General features: G+C 46.8%; 8 protein-coding genes across 8 annotated transcripts; 3 read left to right on the top strand and 5 right to left on the bottom strand.

The window, feature by feature from the left end:
- Positions 1-113: 113 nt before the first annotated feature.
- On the bottom strand, positions 114-1,212 carry SERLADRAFT_463236 (uncharacterized protein; the record flags this gene model as incomplete). Its single annotated transcript, XM_007316427.1, has 4 exons — positions 114-471; positions 529-804; positions 827-1,090; positions 1,154-1,212. 2 exons carry the CDS (start codon positions 529-531, stop codon positions 181-183), a joined length of 294 nt encoding a protein of 97 aa, XP_007316489.1.
- Positions 1,213-2,247: 1,035 nt separating this feature from the next.
- SERLADRAFT_447545 (uncharacterized protein) lies at positions 2,248-5,570 on the bottom strand (the record flags this gene model as incomplete). Its single annotated transcript, XM_007316426.1, has 13 exons — positions 2,248-2,603; positions 2,655-2,709; positions 2,766-2,806; positions 2,863-3,170; positions 3,222-3,372; positions 3,437-3,542; positions 3,601-3,669; positions 3,726-3,830; positions 3,887-4,255; positions 4,307-4,548; positions 4,604-5,124; positions 5,173-5,319; positions 5,393-5,570. 13 exons carry the CDS (start codon positions 5,425-5,427, stop codon positions 2,542-2,544), a joined length of 2,211 nt encoding a protein of 736 aa, XP_007316488.1.
- An 824-nt stretch (positions 5,571-6,394) lies between these two features.
- SERLADRAFT_384811 (uncharacterized protein) lies at positions 6,395-6,738 on the bottom strand (the record flags this gene model as incomplete). Its single annotated transcript, XM_007316425.1, is given in 2 exon segments — positions 6,395-6,429; positions 6,449-6,738. The coding sequence occupies 1 exon segment, from the start codon at positions 6,652-6,654 to the stop codon at positions 6,478-6,480; it is 177 nt and encodes a 58-aa protein (XP_007316487.1).
- A 2,640-nt stretch (positions 6,739-9,378) lies between these two features.
- On the bottom strand, positions 9,379-11,159 carry SERLADRAFT_347594 (uncharacterized protein; the record flags this gene model as incomplete). Its single annotated transcript, XM_007316424.1, has 7 exons — positions 9,379-9,548; positions 9,610-9,789; positions 9,848-10,060; positions 10,316-10,432; positions 10,484-10,550; positions 10,656-10,892; positions 10,950-11,159. The coding sequence occupies 7 exons, from the start codon at positions 11,157-11,159 to the stop codon at positions 9,379-9,381; spliced, it is 1,194 nt and encodes a 397-aa protein (XP_007316486.1).
- Positions 11,160-11,998: 839 nt separating this feature from the next.
- Positions 11,999-13,838, bottom strand: SERLADRAFT_463222 (uncharacterized protein; the record flags this gene model as incomplete). Its single annotated transcript, XM_007316423.1, has 2 exons — positions 11,999-12,750; positions 12,808-13,838. The coding sequence occupies 2 exons, from the start codon at positions 13,496-13,498 to the stop codon at positions 12,137-12,139; spliced, it is 1,305 nt and encodes a 434-aa protein (XP_007316485.1).
- Positions 13,839-16,466: 2,628 nt separating this feature from the next.
- SERLADRAFT_360657 (uncharacterized protein) lies at positions 16,467-17,631 on the top strand (the record flags this gene model as incomplete). Its single annotated transcript, XM_007316422.1, has 6 exons — positions 16,467-16,541; positions 16,592-16,687; positions 16,751-16,891; positions 16,950-17,351; positions 17,412-17,433; positions 17,489-17,631. The coding sequence occupies 6 exons, from the start codon at positions 16,482-16,484 to the stop codon at positions 17,629-17,631; spliced, it is 864 nt and encodes a 287-aa protein (XP_007316484.1).
- Positions 17,632-17,767: 136 nt separating this feature from the next.
- On the top strand, positions 17,768-18,447 carry SERLADRAFT_463220 (uncharacterized protein; the record flags this gene model as incomplete). The annotated part of the gene is made up of 3 exons (XM_007316421.1): positions 17,768-17,964; positions 18,021-18,104; positions 18,169-18,447. 3 exons carry the CDS (start codon positions 17,958-17,960, stop codon positions 18,390-18,392), a joined length of 315 nt encoding a protein of 104 aa, XP_007316483.1.
- Positions 18,448-18,796: 349 nt separating this feature from the next.
- SERLADRAFT_463216 (uncharacterized protein) lies at positions 18,797-20,586 on the top strand (the record flags this gene model as incomplete). The annotated part of the gene is made up of 9 exons (XM_007316420.1): positions 18,797-19,060; positions 19,122-19,227; positions 19,301-19,310; positions 19,363-19,412; positions 19,464-19,541; positions 19,654-19,744; positions 19,811-20,003; positions 20,067-20,185; positions 20,241-20,586. The coding sequence occupies 9 exons, from the start codon at positions 18,807-18,809 to the stop codon at positions 20,543-20,545; spliced, it is 1,206 nt and encodes a 401-aa protein (XP_007316482.1).
- Positions 20,587-21,740: the final 1,154 nt, after the last annotated feature.

Genomic DNA, 21,740 nt, shown 5'->3' with positions numbered 1-21,740 from the left:
TTTCAACAATCAGCAGCGAGCGCCTCTGAACTGCCTTGAACCATATTTGCCACCCCCGAGGAGGTCAGAACCAAACTGAATCGCCTTTTAGCCAATGCTATCCTTGGCATCCTTTGGTAGTCACTTGTTATATAGGTTTATGCAATTCGATACTACAAGCCTGCTATACCATGTATACGTTCATAGTTCATATATAAAAGTTCCGGAACCGCAGCGATGAGAAACTTCAAGGACTGCGCGAACAAAGGCTGCGGTGATGTGGCCGGTCTTCATGAGAATCTTTGTAAGTTCCTGAACACGAAGCGTAAACTGAATAATGAACATCAATTTGAGCATAACATCCTGCTGCAGCATGTAGTGTGCATGTCCATAATACGAAAGGGGCAAAGCGCCAGTAAATGGCTGGCTTGCAAGAAGACATTCAGGCAAAATCATCAAATCGTCGAAGACAGTCCTAGTCATAAAACTATCCTATACAGTATATGTTACGGGTGATACAGGACCATGACAGAAGGAGGCTATGCTCACCATTCTTGTAATTCCATACGGTTCCACTGTGCCCACCAACTTCTGAACCAGGCTCAATAATCATGTTAAGCGTAATGGGATGGATACATTGTTTCATTTGTTCCCCTTTCCGCATGACTGCCATTCCTTACACCTGCCTCCGACAGCAGCCATCATGACGAATAGTGGACATGACTTCTTGCCCTTTATCGCAGAGATATGGTACAGGGGCGCAAGCGAGCTGAATGAAACACAGCCGAATATGTGAAGCTTGTGCCGCCGGTTTACCACCCACTACTCGGTAATTAAACCTCGACTTGAATCAGGTGGATTGTGTTCAGGTTCATGTCCACGGGAAAGTATATTCTAGGTTTGCTTGTTTTTATAATGGCACAGGAGCGAGTAGTATCACGGTCGCCATGAAAAAGTTATCCGTCGTCGGCGCGATCAGCCTTTTCTTGATAACTCGCTACATTTTGACCATGGAACCGCAGCTTTTGTAATTGATCAACTCACCTCAGGAGATGGTTCCCAAAGCGTTGAAAGTCATCCAATTCAGTGAGTCCAGCACAGCACTGGTTGTCTTTACATTTGCGACTGCCATTCAGTAAAGTTCGTAGACATATTCGGCTAGAAAGAGACGTACAATTATTTCTTTTCGTCCTTTCCAAGCTTTCCAAGGAACTTTCATTGCACGATGAATTGAAACGAAAAAAGGGAAAGTGGAAGCACACTAGGGTCTGCTTGTTAGGTAAATATTCGCGGAGTTTTGGACATCTGATTCTAGCTAGTTTCCATTTGCGGCTACTAGCTAGTAGTCTAGTGCAGCCGCTGCATCGTTACTTCTACCCTTTCTACGATCTTCACTCGACGTAGTAATTTTATATTTATACTAGTACTCCTACTGGGTAAGTATGATCATCTGAGAATCTCCTGAGTCTGCTCAAAATAGCTATCTGCCTTGTCAAGTTTCCAGATTACACCCCTGTTACACGTCAAAGCCTTTCCTGTACAATATTGCAGAAATGTAATAATGAGAGTGAAATGGATGCCGCTCGCACGATGCACAGTTTACTGTTAAGTCTTCAGCTTTGCTAATAGTATGAAATTGTATCAGCCGATTCTTTTTGTTTCACTTTGACGATAGGCTGGAGATATTTGGAGACGAGAGCATCCGATATGACTGCTTCCACTGCATCACCTAGATTCGCCAACTTTATTCTTGGACGTTCGGTCGACAAACACGGCTGTATTCCTCCGCATTTCCACAAAAAAGCCATCGAGTGCGACGACAATGACATAGTCGAGCTCGAGCCCGCCATTCTCTGTTCGCGCGAGACAGGCCGAGAGGCTTGATACTGCGGTTCTCCCTTATCTGCCTTGCTTCGTCTTCAACACAACCATGACGCCTAGAGTCCAGGGGGGCAACATAATCAACTCTCGGAATACGAAAATTTCGACACGCTGAGCTGAAAACTAAACTCTCACTCAAAGGTAAAAGGTTACGATCGCCAAAATGAAATAATACACGGAATACACGGAACACACATTATGACCGGCGGTCCAATCAATATGATTGACATTTAAGGCGACGAGGTTCTTCGAGCTGCCCATTCGGACCCCGAGAAAGTACTGGTGTTACTGTACTACATCTCTAAAGCTTGAGATTTTTTTGCTGGTCTCATGAGCCAATTGACCCTGTCCCGAAATACATATACAGGGTTTTCTTAATGAAAATACATTCACGATCATCCATCATTCGTCCTATAGTTACTTCAATACATTGCATTTTTGGTATGTACGCATCACGGCCAACTACTAATGCAAACGTTAGAAACGAAGATTTGCATAGATATATGTATACGGGTTCCTACTCTAAAATTTGGGTCGTGAGATCACGAAGAAGGGGGAACTAGGATGGAATAGGAGCGCATAAAAAAATGACCAGACATCGCCTTCACATATCAAAATAATAATGCGATGATTCCTTATACCCCCGAAATGTTATGATATTTGTGCAGCTTGTTAAGTACATTATTGTAAAGGGAGACCACCCGAAGGGATGGGCTTTAGCGCCATGCGTTTGTAATCCGCAGCTACGAGCTCAAGTAAGTATATGCAGATATGGGATATGGGGTAATACGTACTCTCCAGGTAAACCGAATTTCCCCACCAGTTGAGATCAATGCCACCTTTTGGAAACTATGATAACACAATAAATCATTTAAATAAAAATTTCAACACTGCGAGAGACTTACTTGGAGAGTGAAAAATATCACAATAAGAGACAACACCGTGCCTACGATGACATCGTCAACCAAGAGTAGATTGGGAGTCGTAAATAAGAAGACTTACCACTGTCCAAAGCAGCACTTGTCACATAATTGAACTTGCTCCACCACGCAAAGTTCCTCTTCCTGATCAGATACTGGAATACAAAGCCAACAGCGAACCATGCTGAATAGTTGATGCCCGTGGCAGGTGGGATATACGACACGCCATTCAGCACCACTGGAGTGCTCACGAACTTAATCCATGAATTTGGATACCGGCGCTGCCAAAGCCAAAAGGGTATCGGTAGGACCACACCAACGATGATGGCGTATAATTCAGCATGATAGAGTGCTCCAGCACCGAATTGTCGAGTTGGTCCGATAAGTCCCCTACGCTCGCACATTAGGATGATAGCAACGTAGATACGCGAATATACATACCAAATGGCCGATGCAGTGAAGTAAACTTGGTTGTGAGGGCACGTCATGGAGCCAGCTTGGTCGGGTGCACAAATATCTTTTACGTTATGGAAAATCCATTGCTTTACGCCAACTTGAACAAATGATGCCATAAGAGTCCCAATGGACTGCACTAAAGGAAGAAATCATAGACGCTTGAGTCGAGAAACATAAATCTTTCGTAGATATTAACTTACCCCAGAAGGTAGCTCGTGGGGGAACTTTGACATAGTGACCTAGCTTCAAGTCTTGAACGAAGGACGTAGCTTCAGTCAACGTTTGCACAGAGTACGCCTTGAAGAGCTACAAATAATAGTGAGTCGCGTGCACATCTCGCACAAACAAACAGGAATAAAAGTACCATATTTGCTATCGGGTTGCCTGCTAAAAGTGTGCCAGGGATGATTTGGGCTAATATGTTCAACGTGATCTGAGGTGGATACATAAGGACTTGAAAGATGGTTATCCATTTGCAGCGCCACATACCCCTTGTCCCGTCATCGCATATATAAACCCGGAAGGCAAGACATATAGAACTGGTAATAAGATAGAGAGCACAAGTGCCCAAACCGGCACCGATGTATGCCACACCTAATAAAAATAATATTTAGTCAGTCAACTACACTTCGATTTCTGAAACAACTCACCTCCACAGCTAACACCATCACCAGGAAGAAAATTATGAATGACAGTAAATACCACCAATCTGGGACTTCTGGATAATTCCTCATGAGCTTAGCATGAATATCATCTGGTTCAACTCTAATCCTCTTGACGCCGTTGAGAAGACTGCGGCCGTGATACAATATAGTATGCACAATGACACAGGTGGACAACGCGAAAGCTAGAAGGTATGTGACAGCGTAGGTAGCAGGTAGGTAAAGAGGGGAGTACTCGTCGTATGCCGTCTGGTTGAAAAGACCCTGAGGAGTGAGCACACGTGAGACATCATAGAGCTTCCCGAAGCGATCATATGGGCTGTCATCAGAAATGGGGAAATACGCCAGTTGCCATGTCTGCAAACCATCAATAAAACAGGGGGTACACAAAGATGATAAAAGCCTTACATTGGTGTAGTACAATATGGGTGTCAATATCCAGAAGAACATCACAAAACCCACAAAAATGTGAGCTTCAGCCCACCACGGAAACATCAAAGGGCTGCCAATCCACGAAATTTGGGTCCAGTCGAAAGTCAATACGCTCATACCCAGCCCAGTTTCAACTCCAAATAGCTGGTTAACAGGAACGTTCTCTGGGACAATCCAGCAGATGAAGGAGAATACTGATAATGCTTGGAAGAGGTAGCCTAGTATGCGTGTGTTAGCAAGGCAGACTTGATTCATCGATAGCGATGACTTTACCAGGAATGAAGAAGAAAAAGAATGCTCCACCAAGGACAATCAAGAAGAAACGATACCTCGTTATGCCACCAGAATCTTCATCCTCTTCAGCGTGCAAGGTGTTCAGCAAGGTACAGGCGACCAGATTTTGGGGCCAAACCATACTAGCTGGCCACACCAAGAATCGTCTACACATCCCCGCCAGGCCAAATCCGGTAAGTTGCGTAGCAAGGACCAGGAGAACACTGAACCAGTAATTGTAATAAATGCCATAGTTTATTTGAGCAACGACGATAGCATTTAGCGCATATGCAGGACCTATCGCGACGTTCGCCATGATAAAGACAAGTACGTGTTCCTTGATATTCCAAGGCCCTGGATTGAGAGAAAACTCGACAGAACCGAGGAATCGTGGAAGACGATAGGTAGTGATCGGCAAAACAAAAGCCAAAAACTTGCCGACAGGGTATGATAGGAGGAGAAGGGCCATGGGAGATACGGAAGGGGCAGGTTGCCGGAAATTGAAGAAAACGTTCAAGGCACTGGAAATGATAAGGACTTCGTTGAAAAAACAAGAGGATAAAACTCACCCGCCGACCATAGAAAGAAGAAGCCCAACAATCCACATGCGTATGGTCATAGCAGGCATGTCAGGATCATCGATATTTGATACGGATGCACGAACTTCTGGGAACGGACTGTCCTCCTCATTGATGGCATCAAAGTCAAACTCCATTCTTAGAATTACAAAACAGTTTATTTAACAAATTTAACCAAGAAGAATATGAAGATCGAGATAGATAAGCTCACTTTATGGAGCCGTCGCGACTATCTTCTTCGAGCATGCTGGGTGTCAAACTTAGGCTATCACCAATGGTTGAAGATGGGTGACGCTTGCTCCTCGATGATTCGGCAAAGGTATCTTCCTCTTTCTCCGGTGGAGTAGGCAGACGGACGGGTATCTCTCTCGAACTGATAGCGCTAGTTCTAGATGGGCGAGTGTCAGTGGTAGATGTGAGCGCCGTGCTAAGTCTGCGCATTCTATACGGATCATCTTGGCCTGGCTGAGATGAAGTTGAAGGGGGGCTCTCAACTGGAGTGTGTGATAGATGGGGGGGAAAGGGACCGGAAGGACCAGCTGGGACGTCAGCGGGGAAACGAGCGTGTGGATCAAATGTAGGCGAGGGATACGTTACTGATGGCATATGAGAGGGGGAAGCATTGGCGAAGATGTGATCGTAGCTGGGGGATGGATGAGAATAGGGCTGCGATTGCTGGGCCTTTTCCTGGGGGTGGTCGGGAGTCGATGGGGGTAAAAAAGCAAAGAGATCCTCGGTGTCGCTCTCTTCCTCCTCGTCTTCCTCCTCGTAATAGGCATTGTCATAGGTAAATTGAGACTCGTGTCCAAATCCAGCAGCTGTTGTCGGACGACCTGTGGATGGACGAAAGGCTGAAGCAGTGAATGGGCGAGAGCCGCCAGCTGATGACGGAGGACGGCGGGACATTGTGGAGAGCGGGTGGAGGACGTGCTCGACGATGGCGACTGCGACGAGGTCGACAGGTGCGACGACGAGGAAGGGGGTCGCGGGGACGATACTTGTTGTTCTGGGGAAATGGGGAGGGTATAAGAGAAAAGGACTCGAGGTGGTGGGAGCACCCAAGGGCAGTCAAGGATCAGCGGTCAACCAATCATCTTTCCCAGGCACATCACCGGTTCCTGAGACTCAAATTTTCATTTTCTGCGTGTTAATTATATAATATCGCTGCTACGCCCTTTTATGGACATCGTGCCACCGCCCGCCGGCATACCCCGGCTGAGCGCCGTCCTCTTCGCTCGCTTCCCTGCAGCGCTGCGTGCTCACTGTTAGTAGCCATAGCAGCGCTAGTCCAGCATATCACCCATGTTTGCCCAGTATTCTGCAGGAGTGATGCGAGCCGGCGTTACTGGCGTTTCCACGCATGTGCCTGGCTCGTAAAAGTGCAGGCGCCCTAATAAAGCCTCGTTTCAGATCTGTAGGCAGGTACCGCACACTATTCGCATGATCTCGTCGATTTTTGTCATTTCTTGACATGCCTTTTCCTCTCTCGTCCCGGCTTCTTGAATTCCTGTTGCTTTCCCCTTTCTGCGCTTCATATGAGCACCACTAATGCATCTCTGGTGCCCTAGATCTACACCATCGCACGCCTAGACTGCCTCACTTGTCTGCTGCATTTATCGATGGTCCGTCGTATATCAAATATTGTGCTCGCAAGTGTCCACTTGACTATCTTCACTTGAGACCAGGAACTGACACTCGCACACCGGACCTGACACCGGGTCTCACCAGGCCCTCTCGATTCGCAGCCAAGTCTGTTGCAAAGGAACAGTTGTCAGTCAAGCTTATCGAAGTGTCTATTATCGCAGCATGCCGCGACACGCCCTCGACGCGTTCTCCAAATTCCCGGCACATACTTATTGACTTTTGCTCTACTATGATCGATCATCCATTCATTGGACCTGTCCAGCATAGCCCTATATCCAGAGCAGTAGTCTGAATAACAATTCCTTATCCTTTTTCAATTTGGATATCCACTGTATCAACACGCACAACTCTGCATTTTCACACTTCCTGGTGAGCGGTACTATTGAGTAAATTTAAACGTGTTTTTCACGTTCAATAGGGAGTTCAGTTCCCCCCCCCCACCATGACTGGCCCTTCTATAATAGACTCTTTTCTGTTGACTTACTGCCGTTCTATTGACAAGGTTGATCCTAACACTGTGGAGCCTTTCATTCTCGTACATCGTACCACGACTTAAGGAACTGGACCCTATTTAAGACTCCCCCACCCACCGATTTATTGGTAGTTTCCGCATTTATAAACGCCGTCCAATCACAGTGCCTTACACTGTGCGATCGTTCGTACTCATTCCCATTCCGCCTGACACTGACCGAGGTGCAACAAATGCATGTCCATTTCTCACATTATGTCTAATTGTGTAATGAAATATCAGGTTCAGGATAAGCCTTTTGCGCAAATCTCAGCCGAGAAAATTCTCCACGTCATTCAAAACTTCAAACGGCATACCGTCCATCAAGGTACTCTTGATAAAAATTGACATGCGCTTGACATCCAGATGGGACAACCCAGCCACCTGAGCTCTCCGCAGTCATGCTAATTCAATCTCAATTGCACTGAGAGAGCCAATAATAGCCCTTATCATCATCACATCACCATCGCGATTGAAGAACATACCCGCAGAGATGACGCACTAAAATAACTACCAGATGTTGATATGTTCGAATGCGGGCCAACATATCAACGAGGGAGAATGCATGTTGCGTTCTTGCCGCGAAGGCATAACAAAGCACTATAAACAGGTCAATCCTCACGTTCATGAAAAAACATGCTGGCAACATATTCTTATAGCACCTAAGAACAGACGTCCAGAAGTCCTCGTGAGACGAAATCCGATTCCCGGTATAATTAAGACAAGAAAGACGCACAGGGTCTAATAGTACAAGTTTCAAATGGAGTACAATCGGCCCACCAGTGCCGTGGCGAAGACAGACATTCAGTTTGGCGGAGTCAATGCGTGTGACGTGCAGGTTGAATCTATTAAGACGACTATGACCTGAAACAAAACTTTGGAAAGAATGGCAACATGAAACGAACTTGGCTTATAATCAAGCGGCCGACGAACCAGGATCATGTGAGGAGACAGAAGTAATATTGAAAGGTGTGATAATGGGCGGATCTAGGAAGATGATGACGAGCAGTGTTTTTGCCATCCGGTTTACGAAACTCTTCTGTTCGGAGTTATTAAGCTATAGTCTAGCGGGTCCTATGAGCCAAACTATTCACCCTGAAGAAAGTTCAAGTAAGTTGGTCGTAGACATGATCTGTCAATGTCCTAAGGGCTGACATAACGAGCTACATAATGTTGGAAGATGGCTTACAGTCTCTGGTTAGTAGCAATGCGATCATTCATAGTAAATCGGCACCATTATGATATTGCATTTGATGATGATATTGCATTTGATGATGATCCTTCATCGGAGCCTTGATGTAATTGCCTTGTGGAAATGATTCGAAATGCAAGCGCCAACTTGGCAAAGGGGCGGTTCATCACGAAGGTCGAGATGATCCCTGGCTTTAACAATTGCACAGCGAGCGAGCTGATGAAGCTTGCGGACCGTTGTTGGTGAGTTCATCCAGTTCTGCAAGTGTTACTGTTACTATTATTGTTAGCCTACAGCTTTTAGGGCCTTGACTCACCAGCTATACTGAAGCAAACCAGAGATTATACATCTTCCCCAAAATAGAGCCTCTTTCCTTGCATGCGGAACCCATTGACACTATTTCAGTCAACTTAATTGCCACCATACGCTGAAACTCGTTAAGGGCGTATTCGCAATAGTCTACCAACCCAACAAGGGTAACAAGCGGAGGAAGGAGTTGGGGTACAGAATTGTGTTGTTAAACTGACCTGAGGGTGGAAGCTGTGGCTGTCTTGTGCAGCAGCTTCCAATGCACCCACTGAGATTTTGAGCTAATCACTCACTTTTGTCTAGCTTTCCAAAATCAAGCAAATTACATAGTTCCCGATGGCGAGCTACATCAATATTATGATATATGTCGGAACGTCATCGAATCGAAGGAGTAGCCAAATGCAAATGCGGCGTAGATGTCGACCAAGAATGTCGACCAAGGAGAAAAGCGCGAAGATATTGAGAGTAATAGCTCTTAAAAGCTTACCTTACCGTAGGTACGTAGAAGCTGCGATTGCATATAGCAAAGACCGCAGCATTGGCTTCATGACAGCTTGCGACCTCGTACTTTGCCCGCCTGAACCCACCAATAACGGACGAGAGACAGATATCCGGTCACGATCGCTACTGCCAAAGAGATAACCACACCAAACCAGTGGTAAGGACCGCCAGGAATTGTATTTGCAGGCACCATTACGTTCATCGAAAAAATACCTGTACACCAAGTGATTGGTTACCACTATGACAGCCTGAGGTTCAAAAGTATACAACATACCGTACAAGGTTTGAACACATATAACACCTAGACTCACGAGAGTGAGCATCAGAAGCGCTTTATCCGTCCCAGACTTGGTTTTCGACACGCTCATTCCAAGCTGGAAAAGGTAGGCAGGGTGAACTTGACTGAGCATACGTTCGTAATGCGTAAGCGAATGTTGCAACGTCAAGATATGATCTGGGATAGCAACAATGATTCGACCTTCTGGTATTTCCATTCGTGAAAAACAACACACCTTGGACATCCCCCATGTGTATCGCAATCTCTATATCGTCGTTGTTAACTGATCCGTTACCAGGTCCAGATTGTCCCACTGTCAAGAACCTCTTCCTAACCTGAGAGACCACCTGCGATTTAGTCGCAAGTAGGCGTGTAAGGGACGTAACTAGCCGTCGAGTTCTGGCCATACGACGCAATGTGGTAGCGGTAGCGTTTTGTGATGGTTTCACTCGTAAGTTGCGACCGGGCAACCAAAGTGAAATAAACTGAAGCTTCCTCTTTACGCGGCAAAAGAAAAGCAGAGCAGGAGCATGTGGTGGTGAAAATCGCGCTCGCTTCATGGGAGCTGGACTCGTAGGCTTCTCATCATATTTTTCTTCTATCACAACGGCGATTTGCTCAATATCTGGCTGAACCTCCGCTGGCTCTTTGCGAAGTATAGGTCGAGTTTCCGGGGTAGTGACTTGTCGCTGAGGGGTATCACATGTATCCTTGATTGAGAATACAAGCTGCTCGACCGTGGTCACCTCTTTGTCTATTTCATCTAAAAAAGGAAAGAAGGAATCTACGATTGAATCCAAAATCCCATGAGCAATCCAATCTTGAGATAATCAATCAGATTTTGTGCAGATTTCCAGCTAAAAGGGCAAACCTGAAGTCATGTAAAAGCTATCTCTGAGCACCCTGAGACGGTTTCGTACTCGCTCCGTGTGGTCTAGCTCAGACAGTCAGCGAATAATTACTGAGTAGAGAGCAGCATGTATTACCAGAAATATCTGAAAAATGAAACTGAAAACGAAACATTTAGTCAAACTATCAAAAACACATTGTAACAGACTAACAGTACAAATGCCTTCCCTAAAGACGACAAGGTAAATGTTCACTTCATTTATGCTACCTCCATCATCGAGATAGCTATCTCCCTCGATGCCAGACTGTGTAGCACCTTGTATAGCTTTAAAGACAATGAAGTGATAACCGAGCTTAGGAAAAAGCTCCAACTTCTCTCGCGGCTCTTGCTGTAGGATATCTTCCAGAGTCAAGGGATGAAGATGCAGAAGCTAGAAGAGAACGAAGTCAAGCGTCATCAAAGCAGTGTAATAAATGTATGGAATTACTTTTCCAATGGCACGCATATCATCCCAGGTGGGGCTAGATACATCGAGCCACCAACCTCTTGGAGCTCTATGGCTCTTGAAAGGACTGGACGAGACGGATCTAAGGGAATCGGGCGATGAAGCATTATTCTGTTCTCTTTGCTTTCCCTTGTTCAGAAGGTGGAGTGTAGGTATATCGGTGAATGAGGCAGGGCGACTGGGCGCCTTCATAGGATCGGATAGCATATAGTCATGATGCTGGAAGGAGGGAGGTACAGGTACAGTGGATTGGCGGGCCTTATGTCCACCACGTGTGCTCCTTGCAGACCTTCTTAGAGCCGACTCGAGCTGGGGGAGGATGAGAGCCAGGGAAGACGTCCTTGAAACTTGTTCGATTGTGTCCTGTGCGTGAGTGGACGCCGATCGCAGTGATTGAGGTCTCTCAAGGCTGGACATTGGAGGGATATAGAGATAGAATTCTCTAGGAATTTGCCTCGATTCTTGCCTTGCCTTCAAACGAGCTGCAACATCGCGCTCTGACTGCGCAGTGCAAATACTGGACCCAGTACGCCTTCCCCTCCTTCTCCGTCGTCGAGTGGTGCGAGTTGGGGCAAGTGAATTCCTAGAAGAACGAGAGGACGAAGAGGACGAAGATGAGCTGGACGACGACGAGCGAGAAGAATTGCGGGCCCATCGAGAAATGGCAAGCTCCACGACTGCAGCAAGTGCCCCAAGACGTCCGCCAGCGAACGAGGACGAGGAGGAGGAGGATACCGAGGATATGGACTGCACATCTTCAGTCGTTGCGCGATGGCGAGATGGTGGTCGTCCTCGATAGATGTCGCTGTCGTCCTCGACGTCTGGCTCGCTCTGGAGAAACGTGCCAGGCTGTAGTGACAACATGTAAAAGTATGGATGGCTGCGCTGTCAATGGGTATACGACAAACTGCAAGGCTTATAGAACAACTGGTAGTAGGTCGGAGTGTCGCAGTTTAAGTTGCCAAATATGGAAAAGTCCACTATACCTAAGCAAAACTACAGCGCTACAGCAGGCTACAGCTGCAGTAAGTACGAGTACAACAGAAAATATATAAAATACGATATTATGTACAAAGCGACATTCTAGCCATAAATACATACTCCATCTATCTTGCACCTCCTTCCTACACATACATTGTATCTTAATAACCATCTTCACCGCACACCACCTATTCATACATTAGAATAAATATTTTCCCTTCTCTTACGCTCAGTATTACAGCTCCCTGCGACTGATCAATGTTTATCGTCTCCACACTGTCAAGGTCCAGTTCGTCCGGAATATCCAGTGTGCGCACAACACCAGTGCTTGCAGAGTCCTGGCCACCACTTCGATGCGTAGACGCCAATGGTGTAGTCGACGACGAACCACGATCCCTCTTCGCGCAATATGACGATTCTTTCGAAGATCCAACAGCGGGGAAGGTTACGAATCGAAGACATTTCGTCTGCTTTTTCTTCCCCTTGCCCTTTTTGGCGCCAACTCGCTCTTTTCCTTTTCCATTCGGCTTTCCATTTCTCTTTTCCACCACGTTACTAATCCTCGCCTGTATGTCTAGCTCCCCCTCTTCACTGTCTTCATACCCGGTCTCTTCACCCACTTTCGCTCCGCAAAACTCTCTCTGCCCGCAAGCATGGCGTTCACCACAATGCTCTACCCACACTGCATGCCCAAAATCAACAGCTACCAGTGGGCGGGGCCGCTCGTTCACCCCGTGGATATCCGACTCATCGTCATCATCTCCTCCATCTGCATTTATGTCGTCACCGGCTGTCTGTATACCTACACCATTGTTAGCCTTTCCTTCCAATTGATCGCCGTTGGTTATGTCGAACGCACCATTTTGCGCCAGACCATCATGTGCAGGAGCGGCAGTCTCATCATTTTTCCCCTCACTCGTCCCATTTTCCTCTGTTCTATCCAATACACAAACGACTTCAAACGGAGTGCTGACATACCACAACTTGAGCATATCGTCTTCTTCGTTTGCCTCTCTGTGCTCATGCACGCCGCTTTCTCCCGTGCTTCCTTCTTGCTCTCCTTCCACACTCTGACCTGTAACGGGCACACCAAAATAGTGCTGCGCGAGCACAAACCTTGTTCTATGATTTATGGGATTGTGTGCAGCAAGTAAAACGACTGTGCAACTCATTCTCCGAACTCCTGGCAGTGTAGGCCACCACTGGCGCACAAAGTGGGCTGATTCGGGGTAGTAAGGTGGAAATGGATACGGATTGGGATTGAGCTCTGAAGGTGCCTCAGGCGTCTGGGTACTGGAATCGGAGGGGGCAGTTTCCGACGTTTGGGTGGAGGTCGAAGCAAAAGGAGGAGTTTCGTGTTGATACACATTCTGTGTGGGATCGGAGGGCGTCAAGCCTGCAAGCTGAAGTTGAATATGTTGGTAAATTTCGTTATCAGTGAGGTTGATGGGTCCCACATTCCCAAATTGAAATTCGTGTTGGTGTTGTTGCTCTTCGTGAGTGTGATGGTGGATGGGTGTCTGCACTGAGCTGGGCGACATGACGGTCATGACAGCTCCTTGCTCCCTGTCCTCCCTGCTGCTGCCGTTTGAAGCTGGATGATGGCCTTCATCACTTCCATCGTGGTCTTCACGTGCCTCAGCCACCCACCCGCCAGGACCAGTGGCCTCTTCACCTCCACCCTCAATCGACCGAAATGATGAGTAAAATACGGCTTCTTGGACTTCATCTTCCTCATTTTCCTCTCCACCAGGTACATCTAAACCAGTCCCATCTTGCCCAAAAAGACTCTCCTCCCCTCTTACGTCAAGATTGTGTCCATCAACAATGGTCTCATATCCACCTTGCAGATCCTCGGCCACGAATTCGACTTCATCATGTTGTTGCCCCGGATACCCAATTATATCTGCATCAGCGACGTGATCTGATTGACCTGGGTGCAACAGCGTGATTTCATCGGGTTGAAAAGTAGTAGCATGCGGGGCGATAAGGTCTGACATGATGTATTCGTGCTGGTGACCGGGAACAAGAACGCCATGGGGGAAGTGGCCGTGTTGTTCTACATGACCATGACCGCCACCAACACCTGGAAACCTAAACTTCCTTTTGACCGTACGCTCAGGTAAAAGACGGGTCGCAATAGATGGAGGAGCTCGACGGCGGGGCGGTATTCTCGGATTTGCATTTTGCTTTGACTTGTCCCAGCGGTCACGTGCGTCGTCCTGTACTCCATCGTGCAATTCGTTGTCTATGCTTTCATCTCCTCCAGTTACGTTTATACCACATCTACTGCATGCGCTTCCGGCAGACTCTCCCAGCTCGCCGTACGGCTTCACAAGCGTTTGCAATAACTCGAGGGGATAAAAGTGTTGATAGGCGGCATCGCTTTCTTCGCAATGGATGACAATTTGGTTTTCGTGGAGGATGCAGGACCAGTTCGAGGAAATTAGCTATGAAAAACAACACGTCAGTGAGCCTTTCAGTGTATGCCAAGACTAAAAATATAAAGATTGTGAAATTTTCAGCCCAATTGCAAAGCGTGAATATGGTATCTTTTTTTTATCAATCAAAAAATGGAGAAATAGAACTATGATCCCCGATCGAAGTACTCACACAAACAACTCCTGTATCGACAAAGACATACTCGTCCTTTGCCCAATCAAGGAGGACGTACAGCCCGATGGTGTTAGATGCAGAGACCCATACAAAGGCCGAAAGGAGGCGGTTGGGGGGATCAAGCAAAAATACATTCATGACTACACCAGTGGTTGGAAACGCGGATAAATAACTGAAGACGGGAGCAGAAGGGGGTGGGGCGGGGTGAGAGGGGTTGGTAGTCGACAAGGTGACTGGATCCTCGGGAAAGTGAAGAGACATGAGGATGAACTCCATGATTCGTCCGTCGTCGTAACTGAAATATGTCAGAAGGCAGGAAGAAATATCAGATGCTGAATACTCACGATCCGCTGATGAGCTTTGCCATCGTAAAGTAAACGGTTCTTTCCTCAAATTCGACCCTACATTTCCAGAGTTCCCACTTTTCGCCAGGGTTCCACTCTGCAAGGCAAACATCTCTCTGTACATCCCAGCACACGACTTTACCGCTCTTTGTGGCACAAAGGGTATAACTTGAAGTGATGGGGGACAGCCAGTCCACTTCCTCACCTGGTGGTGCTCTGATGACCTTGTACCATTTCTGATTTGAAGGTACATTGATTGGATGGGGTGCACGGACCCGCCAAGCTCGCTCGAAACGATAAGCCCTATTGACAGACTGAATGAGCTGTTGTGTGGGGAGATCGGATAGCTTTTGGAATCCTTTGAGTGGGAGTGGGCGTGAGCGAGAAAGGAGAATATTTGCGATATCGCGGTAGACAGGCCTAGTATTTGTGAAGTCATGCAGAGATTTGCTTGTCTATCGTATGAAGAGATGAGATGCGGGTATTTGACGGCGGAAAGAAAGAGATACGCACCAACTGGAGGGCGTAGACATCGCGAATATCGAGATACTGAGATATATTAAACAGGAGATCGTAGGGAAGAGTATGTAGAGGCATCGTCGTTGGCGTTGTGCTCGTGTGTCTTGTCGCTGTTGGGGACAACGAGCTCGCGATGTGGGAACTTGGAAATCACATCAGATTAAAGCACACGCGGACGGTGGCTGATAGCAATGACGTGCTGTCACAGAGTCACGTCACATTCTGCATCTCGGCAATGTGACTAAGCGTGATGATGGTTTGAGCTAGCGCGGCGATTCCAGACTACGAATTCGCCACATTGTACTACTAGTAGTACACCATGGACACGAAAGGAAAGAAAGCAGACTAGAGGGATAATTCACATAGATATCCGTTCTCCTAATCCAAGGGGATGCTGACGAGTCACCTGTCGCTTTAGGTGCTATAGGCGCCCACTGGCAGCATATTAAAGTAACGTTAGGGGAGTCGCAGACCATGCTACGACGTGGTACACTAGCAGACGATAAACTTTCGCCTTTCGCCGCACGATGGATCCCTTCAGCCTCAGCCTCAGCTTCAGCGCAGCATGGATTCTCTCTGGAACATTGTTGGCATCGGTGATCCTCAAGATTGTGGTCAACAAATATGTGTCTCTTCAGAGGGCCTTCAAAGTGATATCGTACGTCCTCAGCTCATTTTTGTATATTTGAATTCAAGGACATGAATTCATGACTCTGTCAAACCGAGATGCCGGGTCTGAAGGATTTACAGCCGCTTTTATTTCAATAAAATATTCTGAGCTACTATCTAAAACAATTGTCTTGTAGTGAATACCCAGGGCGTCGTCTCCTTTGGCTTGACCCACTCTATCCCTTGGCCGTCGTTCTCGCGCCTGTCTTTCCACGACCAGGCAGCGTAGGACATATTCAAGGCAAATTATCGCGTAAGTGCTTTACGATAACCAAGTGTATTATTATTTTCATACTTTCATCTTATAGTGTACAGGCAGTTTGGCAGTACTGCATTTGCTTCCGTGAAATTTTCCAACTCCCAGCCATATTTCTGGTTCGCAGATATGGATGCAATCAAAGCAATAACCTCCGATCGCGTCACATTCCGCAAGGATGCTGTCTCAGTAAGTTATTTTTCCACAATACTTAGAATTCATGGCTTATCCAATCACAGTATGAACCTCTTAATTACTATGGCAAGAACATTATCAGCACGGAAATGAGCGAATGGAAACGACATCGTGCTATCGCTGCTCCAGCGTTTAGTGAGGTGCGTGCGGCTGAGGATCTTCGCTTGCTTGTTCGCTCTAATTCATCGGTTTCTACCTACCAGGCCAACAATGCTTTAGTTTGGACTGAAACCCTTAGAATAATTACCGACTGGTTCAATCAACTCGACGCCACCCAACGTACTGAGAAATCTGCTTCCAATAACGCGTTTTCAGACCTCGCTATCGAGGTGGTATCACCCATGGTACAGGTACGATCATTCAAATGGTTTATTCGCCTGATTCCCAGTTTCATATTTCTAGGCTACCCTCCTCATTACCTCTGCTGCTGGGTTCGGGAGGCGAGTTTCTTGGGAAGATGACTCCGCTGCGCCCGCTTCCGGTTATACTCTAACTCTTCGTTCGGCTGTGATAACTGCAGTTGAAAATTTTTTCTTCAGAATGCTCACTCCAGATTGGTTTCCTGCGATTTCGTCTATTGTAAAAGTTCCTTTTCTTTCAGCACGCGTTCATGCAACTCAGCAGGCCTTCGAAGAGCTGGGACGTTACATGTTGGAACTTGTGTCGTCGGCTCGCGCATCTGTCGTCGAAGGGAGGTCTTCAGCATCAAGTGCTGCTCTTTTGCACAATCTTGTTGAAGCAAACACGTCGCCTGAGGGTGGCAGCAAATGTTTGTCTGATGGCGAGCTTCTTTCCAATATATTTGTAAGTATGTATTGCAACCTCTTTTTCAAACATATTCCTTTGATTTTCGCTGTCATTTAGAGCTTTCTCCTCGCTGGACATGGTAACTTTATTCCTCCTTGGCAATGTATATTTCTGGCTTACGTCTCTTTTGTTAGAAACGTCCGCTCACAGCTTGGGGTTTGCCATCAGTCTACTGGCATTGCATCCAGAAGCGCAAAGCAAGATGTATGCAGAAGTGCGCAAGGTTTGGCCAGAAGGAAGTGGTACAGTTGGTTCTTCTTCAGTGAGCTTCGACTAGTATGATATCCAAGTATATTTACTTGACCAACCTCCATCACAGTCCTACAAGCAAGATTTCACCCGGCTGGTCAGTCATTTCCTCTGTAGCGCAACTTTGCTAAACTCAGACCCTTCTTCTCTCAGCCATACACTTTGGCATTCTTCCGTGAAACACTGCGTTTATTTCCCGCAGCAATATGGTTATCGAAACTTGTATATGCTGATGCCGTGCTTCCTGCACAACACTTTACTGTGGGAGAGAAGGGTACCCTCACTCCTGGCAAGCCTTTTTCAGTGGCAGTGCCAGCCGGTAGTGTTGTAATACTTGATATATGGAGCTTACATATGAATCGTGAGACTGCACCTTTATAACCTACGCCATGACAGCCTTATTAACCACCATTATAGCATTATATTGGGGTGATGATGTCGAGGATTTCAAGCCTGAGCGATTCATTGATTCGGACACATATCGCTGGCCACGGGATGCATGTATGAACTTCTTTCCCTACTTCTTTTCCCCTTTCTCTCAGTGACTGACCTCTAATTTGCATAGTCTTATCATTTTCGGCTGGCCCTCGTGCTTGCATTGGCCAAAGATTTGCTTATACCGAAAGTGTTTGCATCCTCGCCAGCCTCGTTGATCGATATGAAGTGCTCTTACCAGAGAACCTGATGCACAAACCGTTTGAGGAGCAGAAGGAAAAAATGCTGAAATGGACACACAGCATCACTTTGATTCCAACCAACGCCAATGTCAGACTCCGTCGGAGGACATGATGTAAAATAGTCAAGTCATCATATGCAAACCGTGCTGCTCCACGTGTTTGGAACTCCAACCTTGAACAAACGGCCACCATACGTCTGAGCTGAAGTCTTGCTGAGTTCGAAGCTGAACAGACGTGTTAATGAGCTGAGTGTACCATTTAATGTGTAAATATTTCAGTTGGACGCATATGCTTTGGCATCCAAGATTTCAAGGCGCGGCATTAATCTATTTCCTATACTTTCTAACTCAAACGTGCTTTTGTTTCATATCTAATGGATAGGTTTATTAGTACCGGCCCAACATAGCGACCTGCAAAGGAAAACATAGCTGTCTTACAATGAAATTCAATGAAGAGTGTAGCGAACAAGTTCCCATTTCCAGCTCTTACTAATTTACGCTTGCTCTCACGCTCTCAGAATCCACATATGCACCAGCACCTCCATCAAGTTCAAGCAGCTATGTCCAGCAGCTCCAGTGCCTCAGATGTCTCCTCCATCCTCCAGCCTCTTACGATCGGTCAACTTATCTTGCGCAATAGGATCACCATGGCCGCGCTAACACGCTCCCGGTCTGTCCCTACTAATGTCCCTAATGACATCAACCTAGAATATTACGTCCAACGCGCTCGTGGTGGTACAGGTCTTATCGTATCAGAGGGTACCTTGATTGTCCAACAAGGGTATGTGTCATCTTGGTCTTGTCTCTTTCAGAACACTTGAAATGTCGGATTTGTTGAATAGAACTGAATGGCAAAACGCCCCTGGACTTTGGAGCAATGAACAGGTGTTGGCATGGAAGAAGATTACCGATGCGGTGCATGCAGAGGGTGGACTTATATTCGCTCAGGTAAAACCTACTCTGTCATCTCTTTTGTTGATTATTTGTAAGGATCATATCAGTGATATCATTTTGCTGTTAGCTCTGGCATCGTATGTCGCACAAATTATTTGTCTTCTCGTCTGACTAGAATTCCATGCAAAGTGGGACGGTCCTGTCATCCTGATGCTCCCGAGCAACTGGCTTCTGGAAAAGTGAGTGGGGCTAGTATCCTGACTTGATCTTGAAGGTAATTTGAGATGTAGCCTGTGTACGCACCTTCTGCTGTTGCTGCGCGTGGTGGTAAGTTTCGGTTCCTTCCCGGAGAGCCTGGATTTGTCACTGTAAGTTGGTTGCTTGACTCCTGGACATTCCTCCTGATAATTAGTATCGACGTACATGATGCTTGGTGTTGAATGTTGTTCTTATTGAATGTTTGTTTCTCATCATCGCTAGCCTACCGCAATAGACGATCCTCGCGTCCAGATTGAGGAGTTCAAGCAAGCAGCAATCCACGCCAGAGAAGCAGGCTTTGACGGTGTTGAATGTCTGTATTAACTCACATATCATTGTTTTTTTTGCTGATCTTTGCAATGTAATATTTGCTTATTAGTGCATGGAGCTGGTGGTTATCTGGTCCACCAATTCCTGGACTCTACCTCGAATATCCGTACGGACTCTTGGGGGGGATCGATAGAAAACCGATGTCGATTTGGTCTTGAAGCACTCAAGGAGCTCGTTTCTATTTGGGGTAACAAAAAGGTTGCTGTCAAATTAGATCCCTCCGGGGGATATAATGATATGGGGTGAGTGTTCGAGGTACACTCTCATATTCAATGGCCTGTCAAAATACGTTGATTTGCCTACAGCATGCCTCTGCAAGAGACACTCGACACATTTCGTTACTTCATCACAGAAGCAGACAAGTTGGACTTGGCATACATCTCTCTTGTACGGTACACGCCAGGCCGGGATGTAATGTACGACGGTATGTTTCATCTGGGATGTGCCACATACACCATATGGTTTACATTGACTTACAGGAAAGCTTCGCAACACGCCGCACGACGTTCTCGCCTCGTATCGTCCATTTATCAAGCGATCTGCACTGTTTCTGAATGGTGGACTCACTCCGAGTGAAGCTGCGACGCTTGTAGCGTCTGGCCAGATCGACGCTGCTGTGTTTGGGAGATTGTTCATTGGCCACCCCGATATTGCGAAGAGACTGGAGAGGGGGTTGCCGCTGGACGCAAAGATGGATTATACGAGGTTTTATGGTCATGGGCCACACCTTAGCGTGGAAGAGCAGAGAAGAGGATATAGTGACTATTCTGAAGTTACTTTGTAAGTAAATACGTACACCTTTTCACGTCATTTTTTTATTTGGCAATACGTTCCCGCGCGCATGTGTTCCTGCGGCGCAAGTACAAAGATGGCTGACCAACGTTCAGAGTTATTCATCCCCATAAGTTCATCATCCTCCATAAGTCCATCATCGTCGCTCGCCATTGCTCGTAGTCAGCGTCTATCAGGCCAGGACTGGTCCAGAGTTCATCAAATTTGATAACAAAGTCAATGTAAACCGTAATTGCCATGGCTTATGGCTGTGAGCTTTTTCCTTACAAGGGAAGAGCTATCTACAAGGTCCTGGGTTAGGGAAGAAAGTCCCTCGTTTGTTTCGCTCGCCATCCTCGCGTTTCGTTTCGTGTTGCTCAGTCAGCAGCTACTGTAGTATAACATCTTTCTACTCAGCAGTTTAGTCATCCAAAGGAAGCGTCCCCTCATTTACAGCATCTCTCACCATCCTGTCCCCGATTAGTGGGCTCAAAATGTATTTAGGCGACTCACTAGAGCTCGTTCAATCAAACCAAATTCCCCAGCATCGATTCTGAAAGTCCAACGAAGTACAATGTCAACCACAACCTCTCACTCTGCTCTTTTGAGTCCCCTCACGATCGGTCCTCTTACCCTTCGTAACAGGGTTATCATGGCTGCACTCACCCGCTCTCGCTCGGCTCCTACCAACGTTCCCAACGAAGTCAACGTTGAGTATTACGCTCAGCGTGCGCATGGAGGCACGGGCTTGATCGTTACAGAGGGCGTGCTTATCGAACAACAAGGGTAAGTTTCATCTGGTTCGTCGTTCGCCTGGAAGGTCTCATCGTATTATGACAGCACGGAATGGCGGAACGTGCCTGGTATCTGGAGCCAAGAGCAAGTAGCCGCCTGGAAGAAGATCACCTCTGCGGTTCACGATGAAGGCGGTCTTATTTTTGCACAGGTATGTCATTTATTGTGTTGCATTCACTTCCTATTGTTCTTACTCTAATGCGGTTTATAGCTGTGGCATCGTAAGCTCTTCCTTGCTATTTTAGTTTCTTGTCTGAGTCTGTTTTTTTTGATCAGTTGGACGTCTCTCGCACCCTGATGCTCCTGAGCAGAAAGCTGCTGGAAAGCCTGTATACGCTCCATCCGCCATTGCTGCGCGAGGTGGCAAGTTCCGATTCATCCCTGGTGAACCTGGAAACGTCACAGTAAGCGCT

Source organism: Serpula lacrymans, assembly GCF_000218685.1.
Source record: "Serpula lacrymans var. lacrymans S7.9 unplaced genomic scaffold SERLAscaffold_5, whole genome shotgun sequence".
Taxonomy (NCBI): Eukaryota; Fungi; Basidiomycota; class Agaricomycetes; order Boletales; family Serpulaceae; genus Serpula; species Serpula lacrymans.
This window is presented reverse-complemented; position numbering and strand designations above follow the sequence as displayed.